The sequence below is a fragment of the Callospermophilus lateralis genome, chromosome 10 (assembly GCF_048772815.1).
Source record: "Callospermophilus lateralis isolate mCalLat2 chromosome 10, mCalLat2.hap1, whole genome shotgun sequence".
Lineage (NCBI taxonomy): Eukaryota > Metazoa > Chordata > Mammalia > Rodentia > Sciuridae > Callospermophilus > Callospermophilus lateralis.
In genome coordinates this window covers 86,020,185-86,043,801 of record NC_135314.1, presented here as the reverse complement: position 1 = coordinate 86,043,801, position 23,617 = coordinate 86,020,185, and the positions used below count along the sequence as shown (strand labels likewise).

At 39.4% G+C, this 23,617-nt stretch overlaps 1 protein-coding gene across 8 annotated transcripts in view; it reads right to left on the bottom strand.

Annotated features, from left to right (window-relative positions):
- Pex5l (peroxisomal biogenesis factor 5 like) overlaps positions 1 to 23,617 on the bottom strand; it is a 152,312-nt gene that overhangs the window by 36,392 nt on the left and 92,303 nt on the right. For all 8 annotated transcript variants that reach the window (XM_076867273.2, XM_076867268.2, XM_076867274.2 and 5 more), the window contains one exon: positions 18,894 to 18,989. In XM_076867273.2, the coding sequence (XP_076723388.1) occupies positions 18,894 to 18,989 (96 nt within the window). The remainder of the gene's footprint in view (positions 1 to 18,893; positions 18,990 to 23,617) is intronic.

The window sequence follows — 23,617 nt, the reverse complement described above, 5'->3', positions numbered from 1 at the left end:
AGCATAGGCTGGGGCCGTGGATGTAGCTCAGTGGTAGAGCACTTGCCCAGCCCATAAGGCCCCAGGTTTGATCCCCAGCACTACAACAAACAAACAAACAAACAAACAAAAAGTTAGTATAGGCTTGACAAATAATTGATGCTTGATACTATTAGAGGGTGGTAGGCTAAGAGCAAATAAAGATGTCTCAAAATAAGGGTCTTGAAAAAGAAATAGCCAATCTGTTGATTCTTTTCACCTAAGGAGAAAACACTTCATATATATTTTTAAATATCATTTCTTCCCTCTGTGTTCCAATGTAGCTTGCTTTCTAATGACAGGCTTTTAGGAAGAAGTTGTTTCCATAGCAGGTTGTTAAAGGTGCTGGTTGTTATGGAGACCACAGTCTTTAAACTAATCAGCAGATCTAGGCTCTAGCAATCCTGTTGAAGGAAGAGGCTATCTCAGATGAGAAGGGAAAAACTGACTTTTGTTGGTAGAAAGAGGTGAGGACACATTTTGGCAGATGATGTATTACAATGTGGTGTTATTGACTTTCTTCTCCCTTTTGCCTTGAAGTAAGGAAACATAAGGGTCTGACTCTAAATAAAGCGATTCAGGAAAAATTCCAAGAAGATTATTCAAATTTGTTTACAAAATCAGGTATCGATTAAAAGGCAGCTGACATAATGAAAGATTTTTTTAAGTAGAAAATTAATTGTAGATCTCTGAGTTTTCTTTGAACATACAGTGTAATTCAGCATCATTTTTCAAATGGTGACAAACAATATCAACTATGTTCTTTAGCTAAAAATGACATTAAAATTGAGTAAATTGGTGTGGAGCTAGGTTTGGGCAGGGGGCGGTGACGGAGTGGTTGGATTCCTATAGCTGGAGGCTGTTGCAGCAGCATCAACTGCAGCATTGACTGTGAGGCTGTAGTGATTTCAGTGTGAGCAGGCTGAGGTGCTATCACTGGACTGGTGCTATTACCATAGGGGCTAGTTTGGGGTGGGGATCCAGAGTTTTGTTTTAGTTATGTTAAATACACAATGGATATCAGACAACTGAGTGGCAGTGTCTGTATCAAGGTTGAAAAATGCGATGGAAAGTCGTCAGGAATAGGCCGTATTTAATTCCACAGAGTGAGAGAGACGGCTAAGGAGAAAGTGTAGATGGACAAGGGAGCTCAGATGCAGGAGCAGGGGCCAGAAAAGGACAGTGGGAAGGAACGGCCAGCAAGGTGGCAGGACATCAATGCTTATAACCCATTACTTGGCACACAGATAATGTCTTGTACAAACCTACTGCATGAAAGCTGATCCCACTCCTGCCTCCTCTGCCTGCCTCACATCTCACTCCCGCCCATCCCTTGCTCCCCATCCAGGTTCTAACCACACTTTCATCTTTGCCTTGGTACATTTGCATGTAGTCTTCTCTCTCCTTCAAATGCCTCGTCTCCATTCTGCTCCCATTCCCCCTTCCAAGTGCGTGTGTGTGTGTGTGTGTGTGTGTGTGTGTGTGTATGAGAGAGAGAGAGAGAGAGAGAGACCTTGTTATGGTTTCATCTGCCACATCTGTCCACCATCATGTTCTGCCTCACCTTGGGCACAGAGCAATGGAGTTGCCATCTATGGACCGAGACTTGTGAAACTGTGAGTGTCAAATAAACTTTTCCTCCTCTAAAGTTGTTCTTGTCAGATCTTTTGGTCACAGCATCACTAAACATGCCTGCTCTTATGTAAGTATTAGCTCTTGTGGGAAACTTCCTCTGTCCCCTTCCTCTACGCACTCAGAGCACCAGGGCTTTACTTGTGAAACAGTACTTATCAGGATGTACTAAGATTCTTATCTGTGTTTAGCTTCTACCAGATTTTGAGCAGATTTAGGGCAGGGATAGTGTCCCTCCATTTCAGTATCTCTAGTGCCTAATCTATGATCAAACAGCTCATAGCATTTAATAAGCATAATGCTAGTTAAATGAATAAACAAATGTACAATTAAGTTTTGCGGGGGATCAATTCAACTTCTTCACCTACTTGAAGTTGTTTTTCCCTTATATACAACCTCAACATTCCACAATCTGGCTAGTTTACCAAACCCTGAACAAGGTGGCATAGCATGTTCAGCGCTTCCTGTTTTGTTCATATTTCACTGAAAAAGAAGAGACCTTTGGTACATATCACATACATAATGTATTTTATGAACGAGAAACCCTCTTTGACAGGGTTTTTTAAATCCAAGTTTCAGAGAGAAACAATTAGATGTCACCAGTGTAGTTGAGGTGAACAGCATAGAGTGTGGTTCAAGTCATGTCATAAATGTTCCTTGGCTTATGTAAAATGCTCCTGTTCTTTTGAAAATATTCTAAAGATCCTGTCAAAATCATAAGGAGGTCCAATGAACTGGATAATTTTACTGGATCACAGACTTCATTTTCAGCAATGGCGCAATATCACACAGGCACCATTGACTTACTGCTGCTGCATTCCTGCCTGCTGTGGCTAAAATGCAGGTGTGCCCAGCTGTAGTGTGGAAACCAGCCCTCCCTTGCAGTCGGATTAAGTCAGGGCTTGGTCACCAGAGATCTGTAACCAGGACAGACAACTGTTTCTATTTTCATTGGTTATAACACAGATTGGTTATAAATATACAAAGAACAAATAAGCCTGGAACCTACCACTAAGCGCTAAACAGGACCTATTTAAATTTTTTTTTTTTTTTTTTTTTACAAAGAGGTTTTATATCCATGTCATTCTTCCTTCCTGAATCTTGATATAATTGTGAAGAGTGTCAAACCATACTTTTCAGCATGGGGGGTTATTTTGTGATTTTAGTGATTTTAGCTGAACCTCGAGCATTTACCTGAAATGTGTCTTCTGACATGTTTCTTGTATTTTTTTTTTTTTTTGTGTGTGTGTGAGATCTTTTTTTGAGATCTGGTATTTCAACAAACCCATTAATGAAAGAGAGAAAACCATCAAAGAGTGATAAGGAAACTCTGCGAAGAAGACTGAGGAAAGCAACAACAAATTCTACAGGATGGAACATATACACTTCTTTCGAGGGTCACAGGACACTGATATAGGAATGATTTTGGGAGAAAATACCTTGGCAATGTAGCAGCAAGAAACTTGGATTTGCCTCTCACCATTGAGCTCTGGGAAGGGGCTTAGTAGATAAAGACTTGGTAATGACAGAATGTAGTTAGGAGTGAAAAATGACCGAGGCTGGTGATGTAAGCTCGTGCAAGGAATTCAACAAATCCAATCACAACTAGATGTTCTCTTCCCATCATGGCTTAAATTGCTGCAGCAGGAATTTAGAATAGACAAAAAGAAAATATATTCTGATTGAAATGGCTGAAAGACATTGAGATGGGTTACCTCGGCAAGTTTTGGAACATCTTTTCTTAGCAATTGCTAAAAATAGTACAGATATTCAGGGATGGCCCTGGGCAAAAATGAAACCTCTAGATTCACAGACCATCACATTTCGAGACAGCATGAAAAATCACTGAATTCAGAGGTTTCCAAATTTGTCTGTACAATCACCCAGAGATTCCAAAGCCAGGCATGGCTAGGGCCAATTAAATTATAGTTGTCCCACCACTTTGGGGATGGGACAAAGGTATCAATGTTTTGGGAAACTTCCCCAGCTAGTTCCAATAGCAGCTAAATTAGAGTCATCTAATGGTCTCCTGGGACAGATGAGAGAGATTGAGACCCAGAGAGGGGAAGGTACTTCCCTAAAATTACCAGGGTAGAAAGGGGTGAAGGAGGACTAGAACCCAAGTCTTCTGATCATATATACAGAAAGCATTTTCAGAAAAGAAACAATAATACAAAGTTGTAGTAATCAAAACTGCATGGTCTTGGCATAAGTACAGACACACAGACCAACGTAACAAGGCAGAGAGCCTGAAAGTAACCCCCCGAGTCCACTGCCAACTGATTCTCAACAGAGGTGCTAAAACATGCACTGGGGGAAAGTACAGTCTTTTTAATAAATGGTGCTGGGAAAATTGAACCCTCACATGCAGAAGAAAGTGACTACAGAAACTCAAAATGGATTATAGATTTAAATGTAAGACGTGAAACTATTAAACTACTAGAAAGAAACAGGAGAAATGCTTCAGGTCATTGGAAGAGGCAAGGATTATTTGGAGACCCCTTTCCCCCAAAGCATAGGGAACAGAAGCAAAAATAGACAAATGGAATGACATCAAACTAAAAACTTCTGCACAGTAAACACAACAACCAACAGAGTACAAAGACAACCTACAGAATGGAAGGAACTATTTGCCAACTATACATCTGACATGGAGCTGATATTCAGAATATATACAGAACTCCAAAAATTCAATAGAAAAACAAAACAAAACAAACCCAAAAAATAAATCCCCAAACAAAAAGCCAAAACCCAAATAACCCACTTAAAAAATAAGCAGTAGATTTAAATAGACATTTTTCTAAAGAAGACATACCAATGGCCAACAAATACAAGAAAACATGCTCAGCAATAATCATCAGGGAAATGTAAATCAACACTGAATTGAAATAACAAAAAAGATAAAAGATAACAATTGACAGTGAGGATGGGGAGATAAGGGAACCCTTACACAATTTTGGTGGGAATGCAAATTAGTATAGCCATCATGAAAAGAGTATGGAGGGTCCTGTTGCAGCAATCCCACTACTGGGCATATGACTAAAGGAAATGAAATTGGTCTGTTAAAGAGATGCCTGTACTTTGAAGTTCATTGCAGCACTATTTGCAACAGCCAAGAAACAGAAACAACCAAGTGTCCATCAACTGATGAACAGATAGAGAAATTGCAGTTTATATACACAAGGGAATGGTATTCAGCCATAAAAGAGAACAAAATTCTGTCATTTGTGACAACATGGATGGAACGAGAGGACGTTAAGGAAAATATGCCAGTCACAGAAAGACCAGTCATGATCTCACTCATATGTGAAATCTCCAAAAGTTGTTCTTATAGAAGGTGAAAGTTAAATGATAATTACCAGAGGCCAGAGAGTGTGTGTGTTGGGGGAGAGAAATGGGGAAAAGTTGATCCTTGGGTATGGTTACAGTTAGATAGGAGTAAGAAGTTCTGGGTTCTGCACAATAGGGTGACTATAGTTAAAAATGATGTATTATACATTTCAAAAAACTAGAAAAAGGATCTTGAAGGTTTTCACCATGAAGAAATGCTACATTTGAGATGATAGAAATGTCTTAACTGATTTAAAAATTACACAATTATACACATATTGAAACATCGTATGTTGTCCTAATAATGTGTAAAATTTTTATGCTTTTACCCATCAATTAAATACATTTAACTTAAAAAGTCACCAATAGCATACTTCATATTGTTATACACTATCATTATAATTTTTAAAAAATATTAAAATAGAAATAAAAAATAATAATCTCTCAATCTTACTATTCAGAAATTGTTATTTGTCACTGTTGATTCCTTTAAGATTTCTCCTACTCTTTTCTGAGTCCTTATGGACTTTTTAAATTTTCATAAAAGTTAGGCTCATCCCTCCTGAGGGTGGAGGTTGGCTTTCTGGGAAGCCCAGGAATCAGAGGTACCATAGGGTTCCGGGTACTGGGCCATACCGCTGCCTGTGTGCCCACTTCCTCAGGGGGTGCACAGGAGGACTCATCTCCCCTGACAACTGCATTTATATTGAGGTCCAAATGGGTTCAGGATGGACTATGCATGTTCTTGGCCTCTTTTGAGGCAGAACCCAAGTATAAAAGACCTGCCTTGTAGAGTATCACCAATGAGTGCACACTAGACCTCTGGGCCTAGCTAGAGGAAGCTAGACTAGGAAGTTGCACCCACTTTTGGTTCCCTGGTCACCTCGCTTCCTCTTTACTCTGAATCAACCAGGGAGATAGATCTAACTTTCCAGTGGACTGTGTATATTTGAGTGTGCGTGTGTGCATGTGTGTGTGTGTGTGTCTCCACATTCATACCAGGTAAGTTGAAGTTCAATAGGATGTGTTTTTATTTTATTTTTATTATTTAAATTTTTTAGGGGGGGGATTGAAGGGGATTTGACTATTGAGTCACATCCCCAGCCCTTTCTATTTTTATTTATTTATTTTGAGACAGGGCCTCAATAAATTGTGAGGGTCTTGTTAAGTTTCTGAGACTGGCCTTGAACTTGTGGTCCTACTGCCTCAGCCTCTGGACTCACTGAGATTACAGGTGTGCACCAACACATCCCTGGGCATATATCTTTATTATTTGATCCACTGTGATTTGGTGGCTTCATAAAATTAAATGTCACAACGAAAGGAACACTTCCAATTTCAAAGACCTTATTGTATCATTACCACCTGGTTAGTTAAAACAACAATTTGATTTATGGAGTGACTTTTAAATGCGATTCTCACAATTTAGGGTCTGATTATAAAAGGTAGAGAACAAATGGTTTAGTATTAAAAAAACATAAACAACAAAAACACAAAACCCAGCTCATTTTATAAAGACCGTGTTGAGAAATCCAAATGAGTCATGGTCAAGGAAATGGTTAACTTTAAATTTAATTTTTTCTAGTATGTGTCCTTTGTTCAGCTGGGGCTTCATAAATGATTCAACAAACAACCTGCTACCATCTCCAAAACACACCTGAACTTAACTGGGGAAATGCACTTCGATTAGTTTTATGTATTTACTTATTCTGTGAAAATATAATATTTTTTTCCGCATTGAATTCCCTCCCCCCCACCTCAGTACTGGGGACTGAACCCAGGCCTCATGCATGCTAGGCAAGTGGTCTACCATTGAGCTACATTCCCAACCCTTTATACTTTTAAAAACTTTTGAGACAGGGTCTAGTTAAGTTGCCCAGGTTGGCCTCCAACTTGTGATCCTCCTTCCTCAGTCTCCCCAGGAAGTGGCCACACCTGGCCACATTGAGGTTTAAAGATAGTGTGGCCTTCTCCAGTCTACTTTCTTCTGTAGTTGGATCACATAGCCATGCCTTGCATGTATCTGCATGTTAACTTAAGAGATGTGAAGGACATAGAATATTCAACCTTTTATCACTTTTTTTTTGTGGCTATATAAGCTTCTTGATGTTGGAAGCAACTGGTGTCCAATAACCACAATGCTATGAATTGGGGACTTGATTCGAAGTGATATATGTATTCATTTTTCACTTTTTCAATGCAAGGTAACTGAAATAGGATACCCCTGTAAACTGCTTATTCTCAGAGTCCACCACTCAATTCAGCCTTTCATAGGAAATCAAATTAATCTACAATTATCTGCATGTGGCTCATGTATGGTTTTAAAAATTTCTAGGTATGTTTGATTTCCCTCTGCTTCTTGCTTACTCCCTCTCCACACCTCCAATCCTCTCAGACCATTAAAGGTAGTTGCCCTTGTTGTGAATTGATGTATATTTCGAATAATGCCAAATGATTTTAATATAAATCAAAACATAATTAAAAACCCCCTGATGTAAGGAAAGAAAAATACATCTCCAAACCAAATTCCAATTTCAAGTAAATTATGGTATTGTTTACTATTTGGATTTAGAATTTCCTTCTTCTATCAATAGTTCCAAGGAAATGTACAAATGGGGTTTCTAGTTCTGCCTGTCAATAATTGGCAGTGTGTGCTTGCTCTCAAGTCCCTGGATATCTCTGTATTTCAATGACTTCTCTACATTTATAGAAAAACAATGGCTTAATAATAACTACTCATAACAGTAAAATAATAATAAAAATGCACACATATCATATATATTTGTATATATATGTGTGTGTGCATATATATGTACTTTCTAATATTCCTACAACTCAAATTTTACTTATAACATCAGTGGTAGTAGGTACCTGCAGCAGAGACTGCTAGTGGCTAGCAAAACACACTCTACCCTTCCTTCTGTGGTGATAGAACTCTGGCCATTTCTTGGGCCTCCCATGCAGTCTAGAGTGGGGTGGCTGGTAATGTGGTGGTATAATATGAAGCACCTGTCAATGGTGTATGAGTAGACGAGATATGGGTCAGAGCATGTAGGGAAGTGGGCCTGTTTCCTCCAAGCTCTCTTTTTTCCTTGGTAGAGGATGGAGCAAGAATATGCTTCAGCTTGACCTTGACCACGCAGATGAAGAAGAAACAAGTTGCAAGGAACCTGGGACCATGAATATCATCATGGGGTAGATCTGCCAACTAGCTTGGGACTTTCATTATTACACAAAAGGAACTGCATTTTGGGGAAACTTGATAGCTACTAGCTTTAACTTAACCAATAAATGAACCTTAAAACCCATCGATCCTGGTTGTCTAAACTGAGTTGTTTTTTTTTTTTGATCCTAACTTTGTCATTTCTTTATTATGAGTTTCTTAATTTACTTTGCAATTAATACAGTTCTTTTACTTAAATAGGCAATTTTTTTTCTTGTCTTGACTAAATTATATCTGTGGAACCACCAATTTGAAGTGCCAGACATAATTTTGTAACATATATTAAAATAAATGCACAATTATTAAAAAGATTTTCGTCTATTTTTTTTACCTGATCTTACAACACATAAGATTATAAGCACATAAAATCTTATAAGCACATAAAACCCAATTTAATTCAAACTATGTATTTTGCTGATGAGAAAGCTGAGGCCCAATGCTGGATTGACAGAATGAGAACCAGGACCCATGTCCAGTTTAAGACTTTGCCACATACATGGCTATGTGACTTCACTCTTTTCATGTACATTTAACATGTGATTCCTGGGTACACAGCCTTCCAACAAATGGTTTAAACTACTTTTAACCTATGATCTCACTGATCTCTGGAGAACCTCTTTGAGGAGGGAGGAACAAGAATTATTGTCCTGTTTCCTCCAAAAGGGAAACAAACAGAACAATCTTAACTGTTAAAGCCTGCCTCAGACAGACTTTATATCTTTTCATGTTCACCTTCTTCTTTCTTTCTCCCTCCCTCCTTCTTTCTTTCCTTCCTTCTTTCCTTCTCTTTCCTCCTCTCTCCCTCCCTCCCTCCTTCCCTCCCTCCCTCCCTCCCTTCCTTCCTTCCTTTTACCAAAGATTGAGCTCAAGGACACTCGACCATTGAGCCACATCCCCAGCCCTATTTTGTATTTGATTTAGAGACAGGGTCTCACTGAGTTGCTCAGTGCCTCACTTTTGCTGAGGCTGGCTTTGAACTTGTGAACCTCTTGCCTCAGCCTCCTGAGCTGCTGGGATTACCAGCGTGCACCACTGTGCCCCACTCTTCTATAATTATTTGGTCAGTAAGTATTTCTAGGTTAGACTATGTAAGTATTTGGATTAGACTATTATAGAATGACAATCCAAGATTTCTCAAATTTGAAAGTCAAGACTTTTCCAAGCTACATTTTTTTAGTCTAGGAGAGGAATCTGTGGATAGCTGAGATTTTGTTAGAATGGGTCCTATTAAAGATTTTATTACTTTAGGAGTTATGTAGTGGGTATTGGGGAACATTACAAAGAATAGAATAAATGCCCATAACTCTGTCCTGAAAAGACTAGTCATGAGCTCTCAGCATCTCTTGCTTTTAATTGACTGCTTATCCTATGACTATCTGACTTTCTGCTTTTATCATGTCACCTCTAGGGGTTCATTACAAGTCATTCTACAACAGTTCTTTTACAAGCTCGCTTTGTTTTTAGAAATCAAATTTCATTTCTTTAAGACAGAAGGAAATTGAATCCATGTGAGTGCTGAGGAACTTCTGCCAGTTTTTCAATGAACAACATATCTAATCTTTATGTGACCTGTCTACATTTGACACGGGAAGTGTGTTAGCTAATATGACAAGCTCAGCTTGAGGAAATGTGTATCTTAAGCAGTTAACTTCAAGATTCTTTCAGTGTTGCCCAAAGAATGTTTTCATATATTTTCAGAAGGTTTTCTCTTTTTCGGATATTGAAGCTAAGTCAGAATGATTTAAGTAGTTTTAATCCATTAATCCCTTCCACCTGCTTCAAAGAGGTAATACTGTCACAGAAAGCAAAAGGAAATGTGAGAGGGTACAGGAGACAGATAATCTTCTTGGAAGAGGAGGGCATCCAAGTCAGCAGTTTCTCACGCAATCCTATATTAATAAAAGCTGTTCAAGAATGGCCTCTGATTTCGCCCAGTCACATCATGTTCCTGAGGTGCCTGTCAGATCTATAGTATATATGCAAAAATAGGGTCAGGTGGAAATAAAATTTTAATATTGAAAGCATGTTCAAGCTTATGTCACCAGAGCTGGGTTTGGCTTCTGTGTGGTTTTGAATATAGCATCTCCCAGTTAAAGAGAAATAAAGAAGGTTACGGTGTCAGCCTGCTCGGACTACTTACCAAAGTACCATAAGCTGAGTGCTTTATAAACAATAAACATCTATCTCTCATCATTCTGGAGACTGGGAGGTTCGAGATCAAGGTGCCAGCAATTCAGTGTTAGGTGAGGGCCTGCTCCTTATTGATGGTGCTCCTCACATGGTGGAAGGGCAAACAAGTTTCCTATTGTAAAATGGCACTGGTCCCACCACGGAGGGCTCTGCCCTCAGACCTAGTCACTTCCCAAAGGCCTCTCTTCTTAACTCGGTCCCATGGGATTGACATGTGAATCCGGTGGGGAGTGGGAACATTCAGATAATAGCAGTTTCTCATACCTGTGGAACAAGGAGTCAGCATTGAACTTCGCCCCTATCCATGTTCTGATACCAGAAATTATCAATTTGCTGTGATTGTTTTTATATTCTGCTGGAAGGAATGTTGGGCTGAGCCTGGCAAGAAGTTGTTTTGCCATAGAACACAGAAACAGGTTAGAAAGTAGCTTCCAAAGGAGCTTGTCCTGCAGAAAGGTCTAGCAGCTGTGCTGAAGAAAAGGGAAGACCCTGACTGGATCCTTGGGGATGGTATAGATGTCATCTAAGGAACACAACCTATCACCAAAAGTCTTACATTCAGGTTTCCATGAGGATCAGAAAGAACAACAGGAGGACCAGGTAGAAGTGAAAAGATAGCTCAAAAATTTCCAATCCAGAAAGAGTGAATGCATCATTCCTGTTCCTCAGGGGAATCTTTCCATTGTGCAGCACTGACCTGTGTTGGGATGGAGATGGGAAAAGATAGAGGGGCAGGCTGTGGCTGGGGACTGTGAGGAGCATAGTGATGCAATAGTTATCAGTTGCTGCCTAACAAAAGATCCCAACTTGGCAACTTCAAACAAACATTTATTATATCACAGCTTCAGAGGGACAAGAATTTGGGAGAAGCTATAAGGAAGGTTTTGGCTTAGGGCATACTTAGTAGGTTGGAACTAAGTTATTGGCTGGGCTATAGTCATTGCCCGCTCACAAGGTGGCAGACTCCTGTGGTCTGGGAAGAAGCCTGAGTTCCTTGCTGACTGTTGGTAGAAGGCCTTGGTTTCTCACCAAGTGGGCTAAGGGTCTGCATGATATGGTGGTTGGGTTTTCCCCAGAGTGCCTGATCCACGAGAGAGCAGGGAGGAGGCTTTTGTGACATAATCTTCAATGTCACACACCATGACTGCCACTTTATTTTGTTAGAAATGAGTCACCAAGGTGCGGCCAATTTGGAAAGCAGTATGGAGATTTCTTGGAAAGCTGGGAATGGAACCACCATTTGACCCAGCTATTCCCCTTCTCGGACTATTCCCTAAAGACCTTAAAAGAGCGTACTATAGAGACACTGCTACATCAATGTTCATAGCAGCACAATTCACAATAGCTAGACTGTGGAACCAAACTAGATGCCCTTCAATAGATGAATGGATAAAGAAAATGTGGCATTTATACACAATGGAGTATTACTCAGCACTAAAAAATGACAAAATCATGGCATTTTCAGGGAAATGGATGGCATTAGAGCAGATTATGCTAAGTAAAGCTAGCCAATCCCTAAAAATCAAATGCCAAATGTCTTCTTTGATATAAGGAGAGCAACTAAGAACAGAGCAGGGAGGAAGAGCATGAGAAGAAGATCAACATTAAACAAGGACGAGAGGTGGGAGGGAAAGGGAGAGAGAAGGGAAATTGCATGGAAATGGACGGAGACCCCCATCGTTATACAAAAGTACATATAAGAGGAAGTGAGGGGAAAGGGGGGGAACAAGGGAGAGAAATGACCTATAGTAGATGGGGTAGAGAGAGAAGATGGGAGGGGAGGGGAGGGGACGCGGGATAGTAGAGGATAGGAAAGGTAGCAGAATACATCAGACACTAGTATGGCAATATGTAAAAACGTGGATGTGTAACCGATGTGATTCTGCAATCTGTATACGGGGTAAAAATGGGAGTTCATAACCCACTTGAATCAAATGTATGGAATATGATATGTCAAGAGCTTTGTAATGTTTTGAACAACCAATAATAATAATAATAATAAAAGAAATGAGTCACCAAGGGCTGGGGATGTGGCTCAAGCGGTAGCGCGTTTGCCTGGCATGTGCGTGGTGCTGGGTTTGATCCTCAGCACCACATAAAGATGTTGTGTCCGCTGAAAACTAAAAAATAAATATTAAAAAATTCTCTCTCTCTCTCTCTCTCTGTAAAAAAAAAGAGAAAGAAAGAAATGAGTCACCAAGTCCAGTCTACCCTCAAGAGAGAATTTTGAAGAGAGTATAAAATAATTAGTGGACATTTTAAACTACCACAACTAACATCCAAGCAAAGCTCAAAGGGAAGAGAACCAGGGGAAATGAAGAGTTCAGCGGTCTAGAGTTTAAGGGTGCCAGTAAAATTCTGTAGTTTCCTAATTAAGGGCTTAAAAGAATGCTCCCTGTTCCTGCCTCTGACAACTGTACTTTCCTTTGCCCATTCATCCTTGTTTCATTTACACATTTTATTATTCTTTTATAAAATTTGTGAAGGAGAAATAACTTTTTAAGGTAAAGGTGGAGCTGTGAAAATACTGCTTAAAATGCATAAAATAAGCATTATCATAATATTGGAGCTAAGCAGAACATGACTTCAGAGGCAAAAATTCCATCCTTCTATTAGTGATATAAAAAAATTCCATCCTTCTATTTGTGATATATCCTAAGCACCCATTGGAGAAGAGGTGCTTAGTTAAAATTGGTTCATTAGAGGAATAAATTGACAATTAATTTATTTATCCAGCAGAAATTTGTGGGGCCCTGCTTGGCACCAGGCTCTCTGAGAGGGTTGAAAACATAAACAAGAATGAGACACGGTCAAATCCATGTCACCATCTGGTAAATGTGTAAGGAACTGTGCCACATTCCAAGTTACACTTGAGTGATCTCCTTGCTTGCACATATCTGTGATTCTTTACCTTAATTACTCCTTAAGGGCAGAGAGCTTATTAAATTTTTATTGCTAGAACCCAGAACAGTGCCTGACCCACAGAAGGAGCTTAATTAAACATGTTTGATGAATTTGTTGCAAACTCCAATTATTCAAAAGGTTGAGGTGTCTAGAGATACTAAGAACAATATCCGATGGTAGCTGGTTCTTTTTCTCTCTGCTAACAGTGATGAAAGAGGTATTTTGGGGCCATAGTTTCAGGCATGCCGACTTCCCATGTGACCTTCTCTCTTCTCAGCAGATGCAGCACAGTTCTCCCTAGGGATTTCTGCTCCTGGGAGGCAGCTCCAGGCTCCTTCCCAGCTTCTTGTTTCTGGGCCTCCCTGTGCATCCTTCCTGGTGACCCACTGTAACTGACAGTGCATGTAGGCTGCATACTATGAGGAAAATCCAGGAAAAAGCATAGAGGAAGCACTTCTACCTTTTATACAGAAATGATGGATTTTTTTTTTTTCTTTAAAGTCTGGCTAACATCACAACACTCTGGTCAGAGGTGAATGTATAGTAATTTATCTCAATAAAACATATAACATGGTGAGAAAAAGCCTTACCTATACAAGCCTTCATCAGATTTAACCATTCAATGTGACCCTGAGTAATGAATGTCAGTCTTGCACATAAGCAGGTTTCCAGGTCATTCAATATATGCAACAAATGTACTTATAGTCTTAGTTGTTTTTCATCAGTAATGGATATTGTATTTTAGGGCATTTCAGCTCAATAATTAGTTGAGTTGCATGTTTTCAGGTCTAATTTAATACAAGCAAAAATGAGTTCCTATCATGTAAAATACAAAACAAACCTAATGTTACATTATGGCAAGATTGGTTGGCACTCCCTTCATTATTCTAAGTGTGTATAACTGATTGACATTGAGATCAAGACAACTGCAGAGGACAATGCAGCACAGTCTTCGGGACAGAATCATTTGTTTATGTCAGGCATCAAAATGCAGCTATGATCACATTAGAAGGTTATGTGTCACTTTATACACAACAGAAAGAGATAAAAAAGAAGTGTTGTTCATATCATCTGTACATTCATTCACATGGAAAATATCTATTGAGTACATACCCAGACATGGTTCTAGATATTGGACGATATAGTGGTAAACAAGAGACAAGGCTCCTATTCTCAGATACACCCAGTGATAAACACAAGAATGAAAAACAAGTACTGGGAGATGTGATAGCAACTGGGTTCAGCTTTCCCGAGGAGTCGCTCTCCAGCTAAAACTTGAATGACAAGAAGGATACTGCAGCCTGCAGACCTGAGGGGAGGGTGCTCCCCATGAAGAGAAGAGAAGAGAAAGTGGGGGAAGTGGGCAGTGAACTTGGTGCTTGAGAGGATGGGTAGAAAGGAGGATGCGTGGAGCTCAGCGAGGGGCAGGGGAAGGAGAATGTGATGGGGAGGGGACCAGATGCCCCATCAGGAGGCAGGATGATGACAAATGAACAAAAAGGAATAGAACAAGAAATAGAAGGAACCCTGGAATCAGATGACTGCAAAAATAAGGTGGAGATTTTGGAAACATTCAACTTGCTCCAGGCATGATTTCCATCAGTATCTTACTGGTATTTAGAGCTGGCTCTGACAAAGGCAACCTTATGGTGCCATTTTTTTTTTTTTTAAATGATGATTAAGACATTTTTAGTTCTTTTCAGAATCTTACCTTCCACCATAGTGTCTTAACAGGCAACTTTCCCCCTGATTACTAAGATAATACATGTTTAAGACAGAACATTTGGAAAATACAGAGAAGCCAACAGAAGAATAACAAAAATTGTTCCAAATCCAGCTACTCAAGAACAGCTACTGTTAATATTTGGGTACAGACTTTGCTGTGGTCTGAATACGTGTTCCCCATTAGTCATGTGTTGACTCAAGGTGATGGTATCAGGGGGTTGGGCCTTTGTTAGGAAATGAGGTGGAGCTCACTAAAGACACGCCAGGGAACTAGGTACCTTTTTTTTTTTTTTAAAGAGAGAGAGAGAATTTTTTAATATTTAGTTTTTAGTTTTCGGCGGACACAACATCTTTTTTTTTTTTTTTAAAGAGAGAGAGAGAGAGAGAGAATTTTAATATTTATTTTTTTAGTTTTCGGCAGACACAACATCTTTGTTTGTATGTGGTGCTGAGGATCCAACCCGGGCCGCACGCATGCCAGGTGAGCGCGCTACCGCTTGAGCCACATCCCCAGCCTCTAGGTACCCTTTTTTGCCCTTCTACCACATGAAGACACAGCAAGAAGGCATCGTCCATAAGGAACTGTCCCTCACCAGACACTGAGTCTGATCTTGAATTATGAGCAATGCATTTCAATTGTTTATAAATCACCCAATCTAAGTTGTTTTGTCATAGCAGCCTAAAAAAACCAACACAGACGCTCTTTATACTTACATAGTACCGAGGTTTCCAGACTTTGGAGCCTGGGGAGACTCATTCGTAAATCTATTTTAACTGCTTATAAAATGCCATATAACTACAACCTCCTTACCCTCAGTTTACTTCTGCAAAATAGGAATATTAATATTACCTTCTTCATAGGACTATTGTGAGCATTAATAGAGAGAATCCACATAACACTCCTGACTTAGTGCCTGGCACCTAGTACATACTTCAAGACATTATGCTGTTGTCATTTTACAAAGCTGTGATTATACTGTAAAACTGTCAGGACCTAGACAGTTATTCTAATTACACTAACTATTTTTACATGATCTTAATATTTTTCTATAATGTCATTTTAAATAGCTAACACAGCATTTTGATATGAGACTCTGACTTCTAAGTTATATTAGCATCTATTGTAGTTGAGACATGCAGACTTTTTCCATATACTCACTATTTTAAAAAAAAGATACAGGCAAAATGAAGCAATCTTTCATAATTGCTTCTCCAGGATAAGTTCTAAAAGGTGACTAGGTCAATGGACATGTATATTTCTAAGACTCTGATGCATATTATCATGTCTTCTACAGTGAATATAGTAATACTCTGGGTAAGAATAATTTCTGGAAGTAAATGGTCCACATATGTGTGAAGTTTTATAGGTGTGATTTATCACTAGCTTAGGGTAAAATGCTCTACCCTCCTCCCTCACACTCCCAGACTTTTTTTCTCCACACCTGTTCTTACCTTCTGGTTGGCATCCTCTCTCTGCATTCCTTAGCAAAGCTTCTCAGGGTCAGACTTATAGCTGAAAAAACTCACTTATAGTTTTCTGACTTGCTGGGAATTCTGTACTTAGCATTCTTTTCACTCAAAGGCATAAACTTACAGGTTTTGGTATAGTAGAAATACAAGTCCCTCACCTTATTGATGATATGAAACTAAAAGAGAGGGAGCAAGAGATTGGTCCAAGTTGGTCCCATGGCCCATGCTATCGCTGGATAGCTGCTTAAGACTGGATCATTTCTTTATCTTCAGTGCCTAGTTCAACAGCCAGTACATGTGAACAGCAAGCAATGTTTGCTAAATGAATAACTATTTAGAGTATCTCACAGCCTCCTAGGATTTGTGGCTGGAAAGGACTACAGAGATGTGGGAGCTGAGGTCTAGGTTGGTTAATGAGATGTATGCTGCCACATTGCTATCAGTGATGAGTTGGAATAATGACTCAGGTCCCAGGAGAGAGAAGCCAGGAGAAGACATGGCTTGGTGGGTGAGGTGGGCGTCATGTAGAGAATGAAACTAATTCTGCCTTGCTCCAGAGAGGGCAAAGTCAAGACCAAGCAAAATCAGAACTTCCTGGTAGGCCAATTTCAGAAAGATATAAAGAAGGGCCTTTTGCTAATTAGTACTGGCCCAACTGAAATGTGGTTTTTGAAAAGAAGCGAGTCACTCCTAATTGGATATGTTCAAGAATGAATGGGGCAATAATTTGTCAAATGCTTTTTAAAAGAAAAAAACTTTTGTTTTGTGAGTTTGGTAGGGATAGACAACTTATAAGGGCTCTACCAAAATGAAGATTAAATGACTTTGTGACTATATATCTTGATATATAGGTAGTTATTTTTTCATTGTTGATTTATTACTTGGTGATGAAATCCTTTGAGGGTGAATCCATTATTTGTCTAATTATAAGAGGAACTAAATAAATTCTAATGTTTTTCCTAACACAAGATTCATTCTATGTTTCTAAATAATAGTTTGAGCATTAATTCAATGTGCTACTCATTGTAGGAGTTCAAAAGATAAAATTTAAATTAGCCCTAAAGTCTGGAAAAGCTATTTTAGATATATTAAGCTATAGGCTCCATGCTATTTGAGCCATTTGATTGGACCCAGCTAGTCTCAACCAAGTGTATCAGTTGATCACAGTAAGAGCACTAAAGTTCCATTAGCTATTTTTTTAAATTAATGCATGTTAAGATTGAAAAAAAGAAATTTGGATTGATTTTAGTGTGATGAGATAAAAATATTCTTTTGCGAGTTTCTGAATGATGATATGAAATTATGCTTAGAATTAGTTCTCAGTATGGAAGGAATCCTTGTAATATTAAACTGCAAATATAGAGTAACTGGAAGACCACCCATAGTATAATCATTTCATCAGAATCCTATGGGTTAGACTGCCACATAAATGAACACTGTTCCGAGAATGCTTTCAATTTTCAAGACTTCATATCGGTAATAGAAATGGAGGTCCTAACAAGCTCATGCCTGAGTTCAGTGAAATGCTCCCTCTCAAACTTCAATCTAGGAAAGCTCTGATGAGCATTGTAGATAGCATCTGTGAGGCACTCTGTGATTTCAGCCAGGAAGGAAATGGATTAAAAAACCAGCAAAGCAGATTTTTGTTTATTTTTTCCTTGGCTTCCTTTCCCCATCTCCTGCTCCTACTCATTAGAAGGCTAAATATGGAAATCAATGTTTAAATCAAGTATTTCATTTTATTTATCAACAATATTTTGGACTCTTGGGCTGAGGCTATAGCTCAGTGATAGAGCGCTTGCCTAGCATGCATGAGGCACTGGGTTTGATCCTCAGCAACACATAAATATAACAAGTAAAATAAAGGTATAAAAAATACAATAACATTAAAAAACAATATTTTGAACTCTCAATTAAAACAAACAAACTTAGGCTCAGGACAAGTTGGGTTAACCATTAGCTAGAATATTCCAGTCATGACCTTTCCCCATTCAGTTAGGAAAAATACATAATACCCAAGGGCAGCAAAACCTTGTTTCAGACCTGTGCTAGATGCAAGAGAAGTAAAAATATCAGGCATGAATTTGGTCTCACCAGGGTATAGCAAATAAATGGCATTGGTTCACTGGGGAACCTAGACCAGGCTCAGACCCTTTTCTGACCCAGGATTCCAGACAGTTGGTATTAATCTGTCATAGAACTGACATAGGAAGTGACTTCCTGGTGAGAAATCAAAGGTTCTCTGGTAACAAGTCTCACTCTGACAATCATAATAATGTTTCCCATCCCCCCTATGTATATAGTAAGTTTCACTTTATATGTATCCTGTGGAAGTTTGAGTTTTTTTAGAATGCCATTCTCAGAAACGGAAAAAAAAAAAAAAAATTCTAAAAAAAGTTACCTCCACTGCTGCTTTTGCCCTTTCAAATTCCTCTTCTAAGGAGTGATTTCTAGAAAGTAAAGCACTTCCCCAGCGATGTTCTTTGGTCAGTCGGGCCTGAAATAAACCAAACACAGTATGTTATAATATGAGAATCACATGATACAAAAATATAGGCATTTTTCCTTTTCTCACTTAATTCTTCCTAAAAGTTCAAGAATTCAAGAAGCATTTCTGATTCATGTCATCTTTGGAGTATTTAGCAGGCATGATTTTGCCCTAACTGGGATGGTGCCAGAATATGTGTGAGCATGCATGATTCTTCCCAGGATGTGTCTGGCCCTGGTTGTGTTAAAACCAGGCCCCACCTCCCAAACACACTACATCAGTAGGAGTGGGTTTGGCATTGCCATTGTGGTCAACCCGTCCACAGGATTCTAATTTGCAGTAGGAAAGAGAATCTCCGTTAGAAGAGTAGACCCAGACAACCATGTCCCGCTTTCAGCTTGTTAGGCAGAACAGCCTCAGGTGAAAACATAAAGGCTGCAGAGACCAAGTGTGGCTTCTAGACCTCCTTTGTTCCTTCTCCAGAGTCCTCTTTCCTCTGCCTTCTGCACTATCTTATGTCCCATTTCTTGGAGCATTGCTCTCTGTTACAAAATAATGAGTTTTTTTTTTTTTTTTGGTAAAATTATGTCTGATAAGGCCAACTGCTCTGTCACCATTAATAGGCAAGCTGATATCTATCTTAACTTAACTAAATGCAATTATTTCTAGAACCCCCCCACCCCCAGTCTGCTATAATTATTAAAAAGTTTTAAAAATCTTTCATAAAAATGAAAATATTATGTTGTAAAATATCACACATAAGAGTTGTCTCTCCAGATCTTTTTCTTTGAAGTCGCATTCATGTTTTTATGCACCCACAGAAAGAATATAGTAATGTCCTTAACATTTTTTTGAAACATGATATCATGATATGCTATTCTGCAACTTGCTTTTTTTTTTCATTCAACCTTGTATTTTGGAGCATTCACACATTTAGTACTTGTGGATCCACTGCACACAGGTGAGATTTTGGTGACTTTTGTACTCGCTATGCGTAGCACAGGGTTTGACAGTGATGAGTGTCCTGCAGATGTCTGGACAGCAGGATGAGGGACTGCGCTGATGAGAAGGACAAGAGGGGTGTGTGCAGTGAATCCCCGGTCCCCTTTTATTGAAGGTTTGGATGAAATTGCTCTACACAGGATGCTCAAATCTAGTTTTCACAGAAATTACTTGAATAGACGCGGCACCATCCCACGTCTATTAAATAAGAATCTCTGGGGGTGGGGCCCGGACATCAGATGTTTGAAAAGCTCCTCTGGTGATTTTTCAAAAGCAGTCAGGTTTGAAAATCGCTATTCTCTAGCGAAACTTTGCTCTTCACTGAGCACTAAGCATCTATATAGCTCAGCTGCTTTTCTTTTGTTCTGTACCATCACTGGGCCTGAAGAGGAACCCCATTATGACACTATAGTACTATCAAGGCTCACTACATGCCAAGTGCTGTTCTAAGTACATTAGATTCTACGACCCATTTTGTCCTTTCAATAAGATGATGGCATTGAGGCACAGAGAGTTTAATTAACTTGCCCAGGGTTACACAGCTAGTAAGCAGAAGGACTGGTGCTTCTGGTCATGGTCATAACCACTGCACTGCATGGTCTCTCATGGGAGGCAATGCTCACCTGACTATTTTAGGAAGACGTAAAACACAGCTGTCCCTAAAGGGTTCAGGCTGGGTGAGGACCCAGAAGCTTGAAAAATATTGTGGATGGAAAACAATGAGGTAATGAAGTAATTACATTGAAGACTCTGATCCTGAATGAGGGTCAGACTATGTTTTGCCCTAATGAATGTGGAAGGTTAATTTATAGAAACATTGTTATCTCCTCCCTATTGTCTGTATTGCAGTTTCCCCATGATCTCCGGGCAGATAGTAGGTGCTCCTGTAGTCAATACACATTTGTTGAAAATATGCTTTTGGTGAAAAGATAAGTGAATGAATTAAAGGTATTTTTTTTCCCTGACCCTAGAAGGTGTTCTCTATCAAGGCTTCCTGGCCAAGAGGGAGCTCATGGGAAATTGAGAGGGCAATTGATTTTTGTCCTGCATCTGGACTGGCTGAGGTCTGTGATTGCACTGGCCCATCAGGGAAGGGAAAGGCTGCAGGATGCCCATAGGAGCAACCTTATAAAGGCTTTGGCCTGTGGGTGTGCAGGGGTGAGGCCACTGCAGTGTGCTTGTGGTCAGGAAGGGTGGTGAGCGGTCTCTGGGCCTGCCTGGGTGCCAGCGTCTCACTGTTAGGTGGGCTGGGCTCACTGGGCACTGTGAGCAAGTAGCCTCCTAGGAGGCTACCTGCTCCAGTGACTACCTGCTCCCAGTCCAGACAGTGGACAGGGAGGGAACCTCAGACTTAGGAGAGATTGGCTATTACACCATCCTGGCCAGTGGGGCCTTAGAACCAGATTTTATACACGTTTATAAAAATAATGTGCCAATTTGTTGAACTCCGTATTGTGGAAGCAAACGCATACTCATTGCAGAAGCAAAAGTATCCAAGGTTCTTGGATTCAATTTAAAAATACCAATCAAGTTTTGTTTAAAACCAAAAATACCATATTAAGTTTCAGAGTCAACAATTCATTCATAATATCCAAGAAGTGAATTAAAAACATTCAATTAGATTTTGGCTCATGAGGGTGGAGACACAAATGTCAATAAGTTGCAATAAATCATAAGAAAGTTATGAGAGCTGTATTTTATAAGCAAGGCTACATGCCTTTATATATATTTAGTAACAGCACCAACTAATGTGATTTTTTAACTGTGGCTGAATGTTTTTATTTGGAAATTGCATGGTCCCTGGGTTCAGCAGATTGAAAAAAACATAAAGAACTTCTAGCTTAAAAAAGGACTGCTTAGGTCACTTATAGTTTGAATATTTGTAGACTGCAAACTCTTTTTATTTATGTCTTACTTTGATGGAGAGTGTGAAATATGCAGCTGCTTGGTTTCTAATTTATGCACATTACATTTCTCAATCTACACTATTTTGTTTTTGGAAATGACAAGCCTTCAAAATCCACGTGGTTGTCCACTGACAGGGAGAGGTAATGTAGCCCTGTGGGAAAACAGGAAAGGTGGCTTCCTTGGGTCCTTGTTTACTTAGCAGAGGTAAAAATGAAAGCAAAGGCTTAAAAAAAAAATAGACACAACTGAGTCCTAGTGGGGAAAAGGGCCCCTCACATGAATGGGTGGTTGTACCTGCCACCTTATACCCATAACCACATAGTGCCACGCCACAGGCACTGTGCTCACCTTGATTCTTCTGGGTTCTCTGCAGAGGGCAGCATCCTCAGTGCAGAGGATCTGCCTCTGACATCCCCTCCCAAGGGACTGTAGCCACTATTTCCCGGTGTGTTATTCTCTGACCACTTAAAAACTCAACAAATTGGGATGTACAACCACCTCTTAGTCATCTTCCAGGAGACGTCTGAGAAGTCCAGTAGGGTTTGTAAAAGAAAAATGTAACTCCAACTTTGAAAAAGGCAACTTGAGATTGCTTGATTTCCTAATATTACACTAGAGCATTTTCTAGTAAGTGCACTTGACTCCTGTACTAGATTCCTAGGGCTGCTATAATAATTTCCCACAAATTAGGAGATTTCAAACAACAGATATTTATTCTCTCGAAGTTCTGGAGGCTAGAAGTCCAAAATAAAGTGCCATCAGGGCCATGTTCCCTCTGAGGGCTCTGAGGGGATAATCTGTCCCATGCTTCTGCCAGTACTTGGTGGCTTCAGGAGGTTTATAGGCATGTCACTCCACATTATCTCCTCTTTTTTTTTCTCTCAATCTCCTCCCCACCCCATGTTACTCTTATAAGGTTACAATCAGGACCCACCCAAGTAGAAAAGAATTATTCACTTTTCTGGAAATCTATAGTAACTTAATCACATCTTTGCCATGTATGGTAATATTTGCAAATTCTGGGGGATGTGGACATCTCTTTTGGAAGCCACCATACAGTTCACTACAATTCTCATATGGTACTCTTGGGTTTGCAATATATTGACAAATATATGCAAATATAAGTGTGCAGATGTTTATAACCTTTTAAAGATGGCTGAGTTCTGGGCTGGGGTTGTGGCTCAGCAGTAGAGTACTCGCCTAGCAATGTGCCAGGCCCTGGGTTCAATCCTCAGCACCACAAAATAAATAAATAAATAAAAAATAAATTAAATAAACGTATAAAAAAAGTCTTAAAAAAAGATGGCTGAGTTCTTAGGATGTTATGGCCTGATAGAGAAATTAACTCCAAAGGGGATTTGATCCTATTGTCTTGTAGAAAGTTAATCAATCTTGTATCTATCTTGGGAAACTTAGTTTGGTATTTTTCAACTGGCTATATAAATCTCTGTTCCTCAATACTTTGCTTTTGGAACCAATTCTTTTGTCTTCCTGTATTGGTAGGATATAAGTATTGGTAGGAATATAAATTAGTACTGCAGTTATGAAAACAGTATGGTGCTTCCTTAAAAAATTAAAAGTAGAAATACCAGGTGGCCCAGTGATTCCACTACTGGGTATTTATCCAAAGGAAATGAAATCTGATGTTGAGGAGAAATCTGTACTCTTACGTTTATTGCAATATTATTCACAATATTCAAAAAATAGAATCAGTGCATCTACTGATT